Source organism: Solanum pennellii, chromosome 11 (genome assembly GCF_001406875.1).
Source record: "Solanum pennellii chromosome 11, SPENNV200".
NCBI lineage: Eukaryota > Viridiplantae > Streptophyta > Magnoliopsida > Solanales > Solanaceae > Solanum > Solanum pennellii.
The window spans coordinates 2,741,116-2,756,894 of record NC_028647.1 but is presented as its reverse complement, the minus strand read 5'-3'; the positions used below and the strand labels follow the sequence as shown (position 1 = coordinate 2,756,894).

The following is a 15,779-nucleotide window of genomic DNA, read 5'->3' as shown; positions in this document are numbered from 1 at the left end:
TCGCTTTATACACAGAAGTGTATAATTCTGTTTCTGTTTTGTATAAAGCGAGAGAAAATTGTATATACACATGCAGAAATGTATATCTTCGTGTTATACACTTAATTATACAATTTACAAACATTTTACTTCAAATATTACAGAGAAAAAGGCTAACGAATTATACAATTGCGAATTATACAATTGCAATGAAATACAATTTTCTCTAGCTTTATACAACAGAAGTGTATATATTGTGTTTCTGTTTTTGTATAAAGCGAGAAAAACATATATCTTCTTGCTATACACTTATAATTATTCAATATACATACATTTTAATTCGATTCAACTGTATGCAAAACAAATTATACAATTGCAGCGAAATAGGTCAGCGAATTATACAATTGAATATGTATAGCAAATTATACAGTTTTATGTTTGCTATGGAGCGCAATTATGCAAAGTTTGCTATAGCATACAAATATGAATTTTTTGTTTGCTATATATGAAAGTTGCCCTTATCATAATATAGTCATTACATATTTATAATTTAAATATAAAGTAATTTATTTACACGTGCCAATATTTTCACACATCTAAAAATCAATCACTTTCTAAAAATGTAAATAAAAGTTTAATTTCTTAAAACTATTAAATTTGAAAACAATATTTGAAAAAAAAAGGTTTATATATAAATATTCGAGACCACAAAATTTATTATCTATCCGTAAAAATTTAATTCTCTCATTATATTTGAAATTATAAATTACATTTTCTTTCGAAATAAAATAGATATTCTTTAAGCAACAAAAAGTGATTTAACTGAAAAAATAATAATTTACAAACTAAAAAACATATTATTCTGACGTGATACATATAATATTATTCTGACGTGATACATATAATATTTACATATAATCTTGTCCCTGTACAAAAAGATAGTGTTTAGATCGGTTATAAATTCCATTGAATTTAGTAATTTTGATTTTAAATTTTTAATAAAATATTGAATATTTACAAATTATTAATTTGAAGTGCAAACAGTTTAAAAAGAATTAGAATTTTAAATAAATTAATTTCAATTTCTGATTTTGTCTCTGCTGATTCAATATTATTATTTTTTAAAATTTTGATTGTTCATCTGATGTCTGATACTCATATTAAAATACGATTAAATCTAAATTCGTGCTAAAGGTCTCACATTAAAAATAAAATACTTCTTAACAAAGGTGACGACAACCGTTATTCAAGTATTAGTCCAACAAAAAGAATGCTTAATTCACTTAATTTGCTAATTGATTTCTTTTGATAGATCACACGTGAACACTGCCATTTTTTTAGATGACTATATATCAATTTAACATATAATTTTATTTTTTAGAAATAAAAAAAGAAGTTATATATTCCTTCTGTCGGGTATTATTTATCATGATTTCTATTTTTAGAGTTAAACTATAAAAATTTTGACTAACATTTTAATTTTTAAAATTTATTTTTTCATCATATTAATATGCGAAAAATTACAATTTATAGTACTTTTCATATAGTTTTAGAATATCTGTTTTTTTGTTTAAAATATCAAATTAATGTGATCCAATTTAACTTTAAAAATTGGTTAACTAAACTTGCGAAAAAACGTAACATGACAAACAATACCGAACGGAGGGAATATATAGCTTCAACAAGAAAATTATATATATGTAGCTCCAAAAAACTTAATAATACTTCTTATAAGAAGTTTTTCTTTGCAATAAAAATCGAAGAGTGTCAATTTACTAAAATATAAAATTATATAAAAATAATTTTTAAAAGTCATAATAATCTATTTTATAAGTATATATATATATATATAAGTTAAGAAAACTTGAAATTGAACAAATTATAATCATTTATTTTACTACACCATTAAATATGAAAATCAAGCTTAAATTTTTTTTTTTTTTTTAAACCCATATAATCATAAAGTTGCTTCAAATGAAATACTTTGTCATTTGGAGCTGATATACCCCTTATTATGAAAGTAGCTCGTATATCAAAACAGTCAAAACTCAGTTACCTATTAGCTTTCCAAACAGACCCTCTTAATAAAATAAAGAAAACGAATTCAGGCAAATCAACCAAAGCAAACACCAAAATTTCTTGCCAACACCATAAAGGGTTCAAAAATAAGTCAAAAAAGCAACACAATATGTAGAATGAACAAAACTTTAGATATTCGACAGGATAAGAAAATGGTAAAGGAACATAATAGTTCTACGAATTCTCGAGTATCTTCTAATCAATCTTACAGTAACTCTTCCATCTTCAAAGGTCTTGGACGCTCAAACCTACATATCAAAGTATACTCAAAACAATGAGATTCATGATCATCGAAAAGTAGCAATGAAACAACTTAACTAAAGTGAAAGCACCAAAAGATAAGTATACCTGGAGGAAGTGACTGCTTCAACTTGTCAGCCTTCTCAAAGTCGGACACACAGAGTGTGTAAAGATACTTGGAGCAGCGAACCTTGAACTTAACCATATCCTTGTTCTTCTTGATCTTGACAGATCGTGCATCCTTCCTCCTTGCTGTTAGAAGGAAATCCTTGATCTCGTGGATTTGCTTCGGCTGAAACCAATAAAAAAATGTTCAAATAAGCAGTCATCTCTCCCACAAGGATAAAAATTTCCACAAAATAGTCCTAAGCAAAGTTGTCATACACAACCCTCAACAAATAAACATTTGTCTGCTTAGCAAGTGAGAACTGATGTACGTAGGATAAAGCGAGGAAAAAGAAAACAAGGAATCACATTCCTCAAGACTTAAGCTATAATCAAACTTCATTTCTTTTACCAATAAAATACCCACTAGCAACTAGAAGATAAGTAGCTTCATCCACATTCCCATAACTGCTCAACATATACCAAGATTATCTAACAAATGCACACATAAGCAGAGAAATAAGAGAGTAGAGACAAGAAAATAACCCCGAAAAAATCCAGTTTTGTTCATGAAGTAATCAACTTTATTGTCTGGGAGCTGACATAGTTCAGAAAGAAATCAGGGGAACCTAGAGGGGATAATATCCTTAAGCAACTAAAAGAGGGCTAAAATCTTGGATTAAATAACACTTCAAGCACCACTAAAAGAATCTAATATATCCACATCATGTATTCAACACATGAAAACTCTTTTTTTGTAACGGAAAATTCGGAACTCAATGGACAATGAGCCCGTCGTCATGCCTTTTCCACTTAGATTTCTGTCAGCAAAAGCACAACTATCCCACCACTTGGATACCATGCTTTTGCAAAACAAGAGCCTAACCTATCCATCAGCACCTAAGCTATAACCATCAGGTCAGAATTCCAGAGGCTCGAGAATAGCTTTACTATTCACAAAGAAAGTCCCAGAAAATAATACTACAAGCACCACCAAAAGAATCTAATATCGCCACACATCAGGATTGTCTTTCAAAGCAGAAAACACCTAAAAGTTTCAGTAGCTCACAGTTCAAAACTCGACGAATAACGAGCCTCCTCATCCCTCCACCACTTAAGACACTACACTTTGGTCACAGACCAGTATCAACCATAAAACTCACCCATCACCACCTAAGCTCTTACCACTTCGACACAATACTTCCAGCCACAAACCTGAATTAATCACTAAACTCACCCATCACCACCTAAGCTCTTACCACTAAACCAAACCCTTCATCACTCGAGCTTTAGCTTTTCTACTCACACAAAATTACTAATTCCAAAAGCAACTACACAAAATTAGGTTATATCTGAAAAATCAACACCGAAAAACCCATAAAACATAGAAGAAAAAAACTTTAATCACATAATCACCTAACAATCAACGAACCCTCAAGATTAATCTCAAACAACACAAACTAGTTCCAAAAAAACATTTAATCATCAAAAACTCATCTAAAAACAAAACTTCACAACCAAATGACTAAACATACAGTAAATTCAACAATGTCAAAAACAAAAAAGAACACAAACCCACCATGATTAGGTCTTCAAATTAGGGTTTTGCTGCTATTCCTGCTGCTGCTGCTGAAGGAGAAGACAAATGGAAAAACAAAGAGGCAGTAACTATATAAATGGGATCGCTAAAAAAAAACCCTAATTTGTTCACTTTACAATTTTACCCCTAACCCGGAACCGGTACCGGAACCGGAACCGGTACCGGCCCAGCCCATTAATATCCCGTCAGGCCCGGCACAATTATCCACATTCCTTACAGGGCCTTAACTAGCCGTTGGGCAACGGCCCAATAACGGATATATTTTCTTACCAAAAATCCCAATTATAAATACCCAAAAAAATATTCATTTTATTACACTCACTTTCTCTCTCTCAAATCATCTCTCTTAAGTTTATTTGCGTACTCGACGGCTATCTGGTTTTGACTTGATACGACTTTTCGGTAAACTCGTTCCATCTCTTACTTTTTATTTTAACGTATTGAATTTTTGTTAGTTTTGTTGTTATGTCGTCGAGTAAAGGTATGTTTAAAGGAGGACATAAGAATAAATATAAGTCATCTGTTTCTATTAATCAAATACTTCCTCGTAAGTCCAAAGATGATTCTTTCGAGGATAGTGAAGATTGTATGCATGATACTAATAAAAATAATAATAATCGCGAAAGTGTATCGAGTGAGGAGGAAGAAGAATGTAAGGGGGTTTCTGGTATGAAAAAAATTATTAACGATGATTCTAAATAATAGAAAATTATATGGTGTTAGAAAGAAATACAAAAAAAAAATTATAAAATCAATAGCTAGTGAAAAAACTCTTCATTTTACTTCTCCTAAAGATTTTAATACATATATCAATAGATTTTATTCTAATCGTTTGATTAATGGTATTCCTAGAATAACTTGTTTAAACGATGTTACGAATTTTTATACACAATATCAACAATATTTACGTTTTTATTTTTCGAAACTCGATTGTAGAGTTTCTCTTGCACTTGATATTTGTCGTGATGTTCGTAATTTAGATTATTTAATTGTTACGTGTCATTGGATAAATTCTGATTGGTTAATGGAAAATCGTATCATTGCTTGTCGTTTTATTGAAAATAAAAATAATAGTAATTTTATTGTTGCATCAATTAGAGATATTTTGACATTTTTTGGTCTTAATAATAAAATTATGTGTATTTCTTCTAATAATAATTTTTTTAATGATATTTCAGCTTTAGAAATACAATCTATACCACCTTTAAATGGAAATTTTCATGTTAATTATGTATGTGAAATTTTTAATTTAATTGTACATGATATAATTGATCTTTTTAGTACTTATATTTCCAAAATTAGAGGAGCAATAATATTTATTTTTCAAAATAATTCAAAAACAAGAATTAAAGAATTTAGAAAAAATTGCAATGATTTTAACCTTAAACCTAAAAAAATATCAATAGACACTTCTAAAAATTGGAATTCTTTATATATTATGTTAAATGTTGCATATAAATATAGGGAGCCAATTTCTGTTACATATAATAATTATATTGAAAAAAATTCTGCTAATTTTTTAATTGATTCAGATTGGGATATTATTGAAATTATTGTCAAAATTTTATCAAGATTTCATAAAACTATTAAAGAATTTTTTAGTAATTCTGATCCTAATATTTGTAATATTTTAAGTCATATTACTAATTTTGCTTATCTACTTTCTAAATATAAGGATAATGAAATTTATAAAGACTTTATTATTCCAATAAAAGAAAAAATCAAAAAATATTTTATTCCTATGCCACCTATTTTTCAAATTTCTGCTGTATTAAATCTTGATTTAAAATTAATTTATGCAAAAGAATTTACAAGAGGATTATATGAATTATTAGGAATTGGTGAGGAAGTAAAACCAGATTTGGAAGATGCTAAATCTAGTTTATTTTCAAATACTGAAGCATTATTTAATTATTATAAGAAATTAAAAAAAGATAATGATAAATTAAAAAAAATTTCTAAACCTAATGATATAGATTCTGTAGATGATTATGTGCTTAAGTTAATAGGTTTAAAAAAACCATGTGAGTTTAATGCTTATGTGAGCCAACATGGTGAATCTACTAATATTAGTGTTTTGCAAAGGTGGAAGGATAGATCGACGTTTAATCGAGTTATGATAAAAATGGTTCGAGATGTGTTCAGTGTTCCAGTTGTTTCAACTGTCACGTCAGAAAGGATGCGCATTCGGTCATTGCCTAGGAGGACAACGGAAATGCTAGTGTGTGTTGAAGATTGGATTAAAACAGAACGAAGAAAGCAATACGTAGAAGAAATAACTCAACTAGAAGATGGAGATGAAGAACTAGAAGATGATGTGATAATGTTGGATGATGATGAAAGTGATAATCAAGATTATCAAACTCCAATTAATCCTTCTTATATTGATATTAAGGAGTTGATTAATATTTTTTAGAAAAAAATTGATCTTGTAGAAATTTCCATTATTATTATTTTTTGTATCAAGTCTATGTTCAGAAATGAAAGTAATTAACTTTCAATTTTGTATAAATTTTGATTATTTTGAATATCAAAAGTTATATTCAACCCTCTCTAAAAAAGCAAAAAAAAATAAATAAAAAATCGAAACTATTCAATACACGGAGTAACTCTATTAAAATCAACCCTCTCTTACCATTGTAAAAATAATTAGAATCATATTAGGTAAAAAAGCAAAAAAAAAAAATCGAAACTATTCAGAATACACGGAGTAACTCTATTAAAATCAACCCTCTCTTACCATTGTAAAAATAATTAGAATCATACTAGGTAAAAAATCCAAAAAAAAAATCAAAACTATTCAGAATACACGGAGTAACTCTATTAAAATCAACCCTCTCTTACCATTTAGAATCATACTAGGTAAAAAAGCAAAAAAAAAAAAAAAAATTCGAAACTAATCAGAATACACGGAGTAACTCTATTAAAATCAACCCTCTCTTGCCATTGTAAAAATAATTAGAATCATACTAGGTAAAAAAGCAAAAAAAAAAAAATCGAAACTATTCAGAATACACGGAGTAAGTCTATTAAAATCAACCCTCTCTTACCATAATTAGAATCATACTAGGTAAAAAAGCAAAAAAAAAAAAAAATTCGAAACTATTCAGAATACACGGAGTAACTCTATTAAAATCTGAGATCTCTGGTTAACGATGAATAGGTTCAATCCTCATACCACTCTCATAAGGTGGTTGCCAAAAATTAAAAGATAAAATAAAATCCCTTGCAAATAACCAAGATAGAGACTATCAACTGAAGTTAAGCCTCTTAGTTTTAAACTAAGAAATTGTACAAGACTACTGCAACTGCAACTGCATTAACAATAAACAAGAAGTCGATGGAACGCGTACTGTACTCAAATGTGTCGCGTTTAAAAGCATTTTCGATGAACAACAGAAGGTCCACTCTCGTCGTAATCAGCTTTGGTTATGTGCTGGTTTTGAGGGAAGACAACTTTGGCAAGTATAGCACCACCAATCCATGCTGAATATGAAGTCAAGTTTTCTGGCATATATTCTGGAGGCTGTAAAGAATATCACAAAATCAAAATTCAATAAGTAGGTTATGTCATCGTGCTCGATTAGAGAAGCAACGTGGTAGTTCCTGATTCGGGATTACAATTCACACAACCTTCTCTCGTGCTCTTCTTAGCACAACCTCTCTCGTGTTCCGAAGTTCGAGCCTTGTGCTAAGCTAACTAAGTCTAGTATTTAAATGGAGAAGGGTAGAGGAGTGGTTGGCTCCAGACAGATTTCTCGGTTATTAAAAACAAAATCAATCCATTTTCTTTTAGTTGGGATTTACAAGAAAGATACCTTTACGAGTGAAGGACGAACTGCTGATGAGCAAAGGGTAGCTTCTCTCTGAAACCGATCTTCAAACCCTGCAACCACGAGCGACACAGGTTTAATTTATTTTGTAATGGTAACAGTATATTCATCAGCACAAATGCTATGCTGGTAGCCAAATTTACAAAGATCCAAATAGTTATCTATCCTGGTCTTCTTACAAGGACTCTTTAAGACCTGTAATATCGACTCTGCTTCAACTACAAAAAGTTCTTTATACCACAAATTAAAAGACACGTAACTATCTTCTGTAATGTGTTTGTCTTCGAAGCACCTAGCATTTCTTTCTCTCTAGACAGTGATATACAATCTTAATCTTCTGTAATGTGTTCGTCTTCAAAGCACCTAGCATTTCTTTCTCTCTAGACAGTGATATACAAGCTTAATCTTCTGTAATGTGTTCGTCTTCAAAGCACCTAGCATTTCTCTCCAAACGCTCCACCATATACAGGTTTTATTCATATGTATGTTAGCCCGCAAGACCCAAGGAACACCAGAGTCTAGACTTTACAACAAATGGCCAGTGCAAACTTCAGAAGGAAGGAGGCAGTTTGAGCATGACCAATCTGTCCGTGCCAACTGACTGATTGAGGGTTTCGCGATCCGTTCCCCTCTTCACCTAACACTCATTCGTGATATATGTTAGCTTAAGTAGTGATGGGGAGGAGAAACAGATTTTACTTCTCTTCAATGTGATACTCCAAACTGATCTACCTCAAGTTACAATTATTGTTGTTATGTTCTTGTTGTTATTAAAACAATCTCAAATGTATCAGTAGATAAATATCGAAAGCTTGCCAAACAAAATACCAATAACGGAACATTTAAAAGGAATAGTACACTTCAGTGCATTAATTTGAACGAGAAAAGGACTGTCTGTAATAAAAGCCTTTCAAATACATACAATAAAATTGAACTATTTGAGATTAAACCAACCAAAGTCCAAACAAGAAGAAAAGTTTTAGTAACAAACAGACACAAAGAAATACAGGAAAATATGAGCATTTGTCAAATTATATTCAACTAAACAAAGAGATGAACAAAACTGACCGGTTAAAGTAGCAGTGCCACCACAAAGTACCGTGTTCTCTAGCAGCTGGCGATGATTTTCAGATGACACAGACGAAATACTATGAACAAGCTGCTCAACTATTCCATGAGTATCATTGCCTATAATAGATGGTTGAAACAATGCCTCTCCAACAGTGTATCTTTCTTTTCCAATTGTGATTACCTAAATCACAAAAGATGAAATGAGATTCATTCAGACATCAACAGTTCTACATGGTAGATAAGGATAACAGAACGACAATAAACGAATGCCAGCAGGAACCTTTTTTTTCTTTAATCAAAAACACTGAACTGGAATACACAATGATCTTAAAATGCAACTCCCCTTACTGCTATTAATATAAGATGTTTAGTGGAATGCAAAAATCTCAGCCTGTAGTTTCTATATTATGATGTCTATGTAGTTCTCTAATATTCACATTGATGGTAAGACCCCATTTTCTCAATCTTTTCTAACTTTCCTGTATAGGATTCCCTTGTTCCTTCACCCTCCTATCCTGAAAATGAGTATTGCACATGGCAGCACTCTTTGGAACCCTAACTGGGTGACTTATGCTATTCCACAGAAAGAGGCAGAGGAAATATCTAAGATCAATCCTAATAATTGTTAAATCAAATCAGTCTCCGATCTCATCAAAGCGCAGCGAAAGACGTCAATCCTAGAAATGTTAAAATCAGATCAGTCTTCAACCCCATAATGGGTCACCCGGAAGAATTCACCAATGGAGGTTTTAAGCCTCTTTGCTGGAACAAGACAATCAGAAACGAGAGTTCAAAGGCATAATGTACTGGCTTGTTCTGCACCACAATGTCTTTAGGAGAAATCAAAAGAAGGATTTCTTTCAGAGGTTTGAAAACAAAAGCTTATGTTTACCTTAAAAAACTAGAATAAGTTCTAGAAATTAAAGATGTATTAAAATACAACCAACTGGTTTTCTATCAACTTCATATAATGGTGCCTTATAAGCTGAAATGTAGTGCACAAAAACCTGGCCATCAGGCAGAGTATGTTTCTCTTGCAGGCAAGAGTGTTGAAGCTTCTCATAGGCAATATCATCATCAGCACAGCATGCATACTGCTCTTTCAATTTTTCAACATCAGAAATATTGAGTTTCACCGTGGGATTTGATTTACTAAGCTCATCTGCTAGTAGCTTTGTCAAATCCAATCCCCCAACTTCCAACCTTCTTGATGCTATGTGCTGAACAGCACCCTCAATGACAGGTGCAATATCTAAAAGGTCATAAAAAAAAGACATTCGGAAGAACTCTGAGAAATCAACACAGATGGGAGAAAAAACAAGGAAAAGTAAAGTAACATTTCCAAAATAGAAAACAAACAGTTTAACCTTTAGAAGAAGCACACGAAAAAATCTTGAATGTTCATTATAGCAAAATAAGCAGAAGTCCTATTTCTGATAGCAACAGAGCGAAATCAATTCTCATAGTTCCTTAATCCAAGGCAAGAGAAGAAAACATCAGTGTTCTGCCCATACCAAATGAATAGAGGCTACAAGATTCTTTTCTTTCTGACCATTTATTTGTAAAATGTAAGCATCAAAAGGGTCTCACTGTACCAAACCTGAGTAGTGATGAGCGATAAAGATATTTTTCCTACTGCTCAGATTTTACTCAAAAGCAAAATTGTGTTACTAACTTACTATGAGCTCTCAAATTACAATACTTCTAAACTCAAATGATGAAGTCTCTAATTATACAGAAGAATATGTAGCATTTATATGCAAGAGTGATATTACAACACTGCAAACTAATATCCTCCTTGTAGAAACCCAAAACCAACTTATCAAGATGCAAGAAGATGAATAGAAAGTATTCAAGGTCATGAGAATTATCATGTTCCATACAGATGTGCTGTCCACCAGCACACAATCTTCTCTTGAATATATGTCGAGAAAAAAAATTCTGGGGTGGTAGTGGTGGACATGGCCAAAGAAGGTGGAAACACAAGGTGGACATGTGCAATGAACAGGAAGAAATGAGGTATCGCCTCTTTTTGTTTTCAACACAACTTGTTAGCTGCAGTTCTCAATATTTTACTTGTGCACATCCAGTCGACTAGAGTTTAAAATCAGGCTTCTACAACCATTGATCTCTTTCTTTACACTCTTCTTGTGGATATGCTTCTCATCAATTGAGATTGCACCTACCATGTGCCCCAAAATACCTCTAAGGGGGGTGATAAACCATCCCACGTACTGGTTCTTTGTAAAAATTACCTCAGTCAGGGAAGCCAGTAGCTTGAAACCTTTCATGAAATACCTTTCTCTTTTCTAGAGCTCATATTTAAGGTTAGTGATTTTTGTGGATGCATGTGTGGTGCCGTCCCTGAGGGATATGGCTGCAGCAAGGTTGAAGTGCCCCATTTGTACATATATTTTTTTCATAAATCAGCATTAACTGTAATAGGTACAGCCTAAAAAGTCTCAACTATAAATAGACGAAGAAAATGCAGAACATTGAGGGACATATCAACCCTAGTAACCACAGACAGGATTATAACCCTGATCTGTTTCTCGAAACTAATAAACCAACAGAACTACTAAGTTTTTCCAACCAATACTGCAATGATAACCACATTCTCAAGCCTTCATGTCTCTGCTCACTTATACTTTGCCAAAGGAAATACAAAAAAAATTATGTATGCTACCTAATGACAAGTGACTAAATAAGTAGGCTAAATCTGATAACAGCATAAGTAGGCTAAATATGATAACGGAAGACTAAGTGACAGAAAAAACAAAGAATCTTCAAATACATGGATGTTGAAGGGTGATAAGCTTTAAGTAATGCAGTTACCAATTTTCCCATGACCAACATCAACAGTACAGCCAGATATGCGTCCAACTGCATAAAGCGACAGTACTGCCTGCTCAGAGGCATAAAACCCCGAGATGTTGAATGTTTCAAACATCAACTGCACCAATTGTTCCCTAATAGCCTGTTGACACAAAGGCAACAATATGTATATTAAATTACATTTCCAAACCAATACACAGAAAGACACCAACTTGATGTTGCAGTTAAAAAATAATAAGCAAAATCTAGCATCCAGAACCAATGACTTACTATATTCTCTATATTTCAAAACTTTTCTTTAACCTCATAAGACCAAGCCAATTATTAATCCCTGAGGATCCTCTTTAAGCTTCATAACTAGATGTGCTGGATTACAGAAAGGAAAGCCACTAAGGACATATTCACTTAGTTGCTATTCCTTTTTAATTTTTATATCGATGTTTCTGGACCAGCTTGTGTGCATCTAGATTAATCCATATATCACGTCCACAAGCACATGTTTCCAAGGTAATACTAATCATGCCCACCAACCTGGAGTAAATGGGCTTACACCAAAGGTTGTAACTAGGATTTGAATCTGAGATTTCCAGGCTCTCTCAGTTACTATTCCCTAGCAAAGGAGTAAAGCTTTTCAAGTTGACATTACAGCCCATCCAATATGCAATTCTTTAAAACATTTTCTTGTCATGTGCATTCGCAGTTTGCATACTGAAAAATCATTCACTAATTTCTACGGAAATTTGGTACTAGCCCACAAAAAATAAATAAATTACAGAAATTCTGAATAAGTTTTTAAAGAAAAATCAAGAACTCACCTTGGGAGTGCAGAGCGGGTCAGTGAACAAAATTTGACCTTCATTTCCAATTTCCCAACCAAGACCAGAATAAAGAACATGATGCAACAGGTCTTCCATTGCATCCCAATCTTTAACGAAACCCCTCTCAATGGGATCCACAGCCACTTCCTCCTCCTCAAACAAGGAACCTTCATCATCTTCAGGAATGCGTTTCATTTGGGTTGGTATTACCTAAACCATACATTCCCAAATTTACAAAAAGCAATAAATATACCATTACCATCTTAAAATCCAAAAGATACACAAACTTTCAATCTTGAAGCTCTTTCCTCATAGGGCTTTCTTGTTCTTCATTCCCAAAGTTACAAAAAGCATTAACTATATCATTATCATCTTAAAACCAAAAAGAAAATATCGCACAAAATTGGGGCAAAATAACAAGTAAATCGCAGAAAATTCCGATCTTGAAGCTCTTTCCTTATGGGGTTTTCTTGTATTTCATTCCCAAAGTTACAAAAAGCCTTAACTACATCATTACCATCTTAACACACACACACACACACACACCCAAAAAAAAATACACAAGTTGGAAAAACAAAACAAATAAATACCAGAAAGTTCTAATCTTGAAGCTCTTTCTTATGGAGCTCTTTTATACTTCACTCCCAGAGTTACAGAAAGCATTAACTACAACATTGCTCTCTTAAAAACCCAATCCACACAAAATTGGAGCAATTAACAAGTAAATAGCAGAAAGTTTCAATCTTGAAGCTCTTCCCTTATGGTTTTTTTCTTTTACTTCATTCCCAAAGTTACAAAAAGCATCAACTACATCACTACCATCTTAAAAACTCAAAAAATCCACACAAAATTAGAGCACAAGTAAATAGCAGAAAGTTCCAATTTTGAAGCTAAAATTCATATGGGGTTTTCCTGTACTTCATTCCCAAAGTTACATAAAACATTAACTACATCGTTACCATCTTAACACCCCAACCCCACAAAAAAGAAATACACAAATTGAGGCAAAATTAACAAGTAAATAGCAAAAAGTTCCAATCTTTCAGCTCTTTACATATGGGGTTTTCTTATACTCTGCCTATACACAACCAAAATCAAGAAAAGAGTCATAAATACAGTATAACCACAACAAAGCTCCAAACTTTCCCACAAATTAAGGTAACACAGCAAGAAAACTCCAAATTTGGACCCTTTTTTTTTGGTGGGGTTCCTGTTTTACAGTTGAGAAAAGTAAAAAAAAAAGTACCATAGCAGGAGTTTGATCTGGAATAGCGAAACCAGCTTTGAGCAATTTAGAACCAGCATCCACTACTACTGCCTCCATTGTTGAAAGCTCTGAGAAATTGTTATCTCTTTTTCTCTTTCTCTTTTTTGATTAAATTAAATTTCAAGAACTGAAAATTGAATTTGCTGCTATTCCCACCTATTTTAATTTCTTCCCCTTTTCATCTTTCTTCACTCTTCATTTTTTTTATATTATTTTTTCCATTAAGAGTTTTGGTGAAATTTTTTTTTAATTTTTTTAATTTGAGTTTTGATATGATAGAAAATTTTATTTTGAAAAAATCATCTTTTTTAGAAAAAAAAACAACAAGAAAATGACTTGTAATACACTCAAATTATGATGTTTCTATTGTTATAGTAACACTTTTATTGTTATACACTTTTGTTGTTGAATGATTGAGTAAAATTATTTTTGTTTAGAAATATGATTTTGTATTATCACGATTTGAGTTTTTTTTTTTGTTTTTCCGTTTGATTTTGAATATGTGTATTAGAATTTATTTAAATTTATGCGCATAAAAATGTATTTCTATTTATTTTATATGTGTCATATAACTTGTTTGGTAAAGTTTATACGTGTAATATACACTATTTAATAGGTCTATACACTTTTTAATAGGTTTAAATGATTCAGTAAAGTTATTTTTATTTACAGATATGGCAACATAAATCATTTTTTGTATTATCGTGATTGAGTTTCTTTTTTTTTTAATTTTCGTACTGAATATGTGTATTTAAATTTATTTAAATTTATGTGCGATAAAATGTATTTGTATTTATCTTATATGTGCTATATAACTTGTTTGGTAAAGTTTTAGGAGGCCATAAATGTTTATTTTTCTTTTAAAAAAAAAGTGAGATTTTTGATAAAAGTATAGAAGAAATTAAGTATTTTTGAAGAGTAAAAGAAATTGTTTTTCAGAAGCTAAATAATTTAGGGAAAAGGCTCAAATATATCATCGAATTTTCAGATTAAGACTCATTTATGTTATCAGTTAAAAGTTTGACTCATTTATGTCATTACTCTTAAAGAAAAAGGCTCGTTCATGCCATTATTTTTTAACAATGATTTTGCAAAATCATTTTTGACACGTGGCCAATTATAATTCTGCCACATCATCAATTTTTTTAATAAAAAGAAACATGATTCTGAAAAAAATTTGAATTAATTTTTTTCAAAAATAAATTGATGACGTGGCCAATTATAATTCGACCACATCATCAATTTTTTTAATTAAAAAATTAAAATTCTGAATAAAAATTGAATTGTTTTTTTTTTATTTAAAAAAATTGATGACCTGGCCGAAATATAGTTGGTCACGTGTCAAAAATGGTTTTGCAAAATCATTTTTAAAAAATAATGGTATGAATGAGTCTTTTCTTTAAGGTAATGACATGAATGAGTCAAATTTTTAACTGATGACATAAATGAGCTTTTTTCTGAAAGTTCGATGGCATATTTGAGCCTTTTCCCAATAATTTATTGGTACAGTCACATATATCTAAAGTTGATTAACCAGCGGTCTCGAATTCGAATTTTAGGAACGGAGCAATCAATATGATAAGATACATATCTTTCGTACTTATTCAAGAAGGAAGAAGTGAAGAAATATACGAAAAAATTACTAATTTGCATTTTTTCAAATTTCTGGAAGTTTCACCCATGGAGTAATGAACAATTTTTTTACCGTTTATTAGGAGTTGTTTGACAGTTCACTGAATAAAAACAACAAGAAATAAAAAGAGAGACACAAGTATCTCGTAGAACATTAGAAAACACAAAGAATAACAAGTATCTCGTATCTCTTAGAACAACATTTTTTGCATATCAACCGTAACCATAAAAAACTATGATAAAAAAAACTGTTCATATTGCTCCATGGCTAAAACCTCCAGGCATATATAGCGTAAATAGAACTAATCGGACAAATAAAA

General features: G+C 31.4%; 2 protein-coding genes across 2 annotated transcripts; both read right to left on the bottom strand.

Annotated features, from left to right (window-relative positions):
* Positions 1-2,082: 2,082 nt before the first annotated feature.
* Positions 2,083-4,118, bottom strand: LOC107003009 (60S ribosomal protein L38-like). Its single transcript, XM_015201251.2, has 3 exons — positions 3,983-4,118; positions 2,407-2,590; positions 2,083-2,306 (listed from the first exon to the last, which is right to left on the bottom strand). Exons 1-3 carry the CDS (start codon positions 3,983-3,985, stop codon positions 2,284-2,286), a joined length of 210 nt encoding a protein of 69 aa, XP_015056737.1. The 5' UTR covers positions 3,986-4,118; the 3' UTR covers positions 2,083-2,283.
* Positions 4,119-7,106: 2,988 nt separating this feature from the next.
* Positions 7,107-14,035, bottom strand: LOC107002949 (actin-related protein 7). The gene is made up of 7 exons (XM_015201166.1): positions 13,807-14,035; positions 12,558-12,770; positions 11,743-11,884; positions 9,915-10,159; positions 8,905-9,088; positions 7,822-7,889; positions 7,107-7,529 (listed from the first exon to the last, which is right to left on the bottom strand). The coding sequence occupies exons 1-7, from the start codon at positions 13,882-13,884 to the stop codon at positions 7,377-7,379; spliced, it is 1,083 nt and encodes a 360-aa protein (XP_015056652.1). The 5' UTR covers positions 13,885-14,035; the 3' UTR covers positions 7,107-7,376.
* Positions 14,036-15,779: the final 1,744 nt, after the last annotated feature.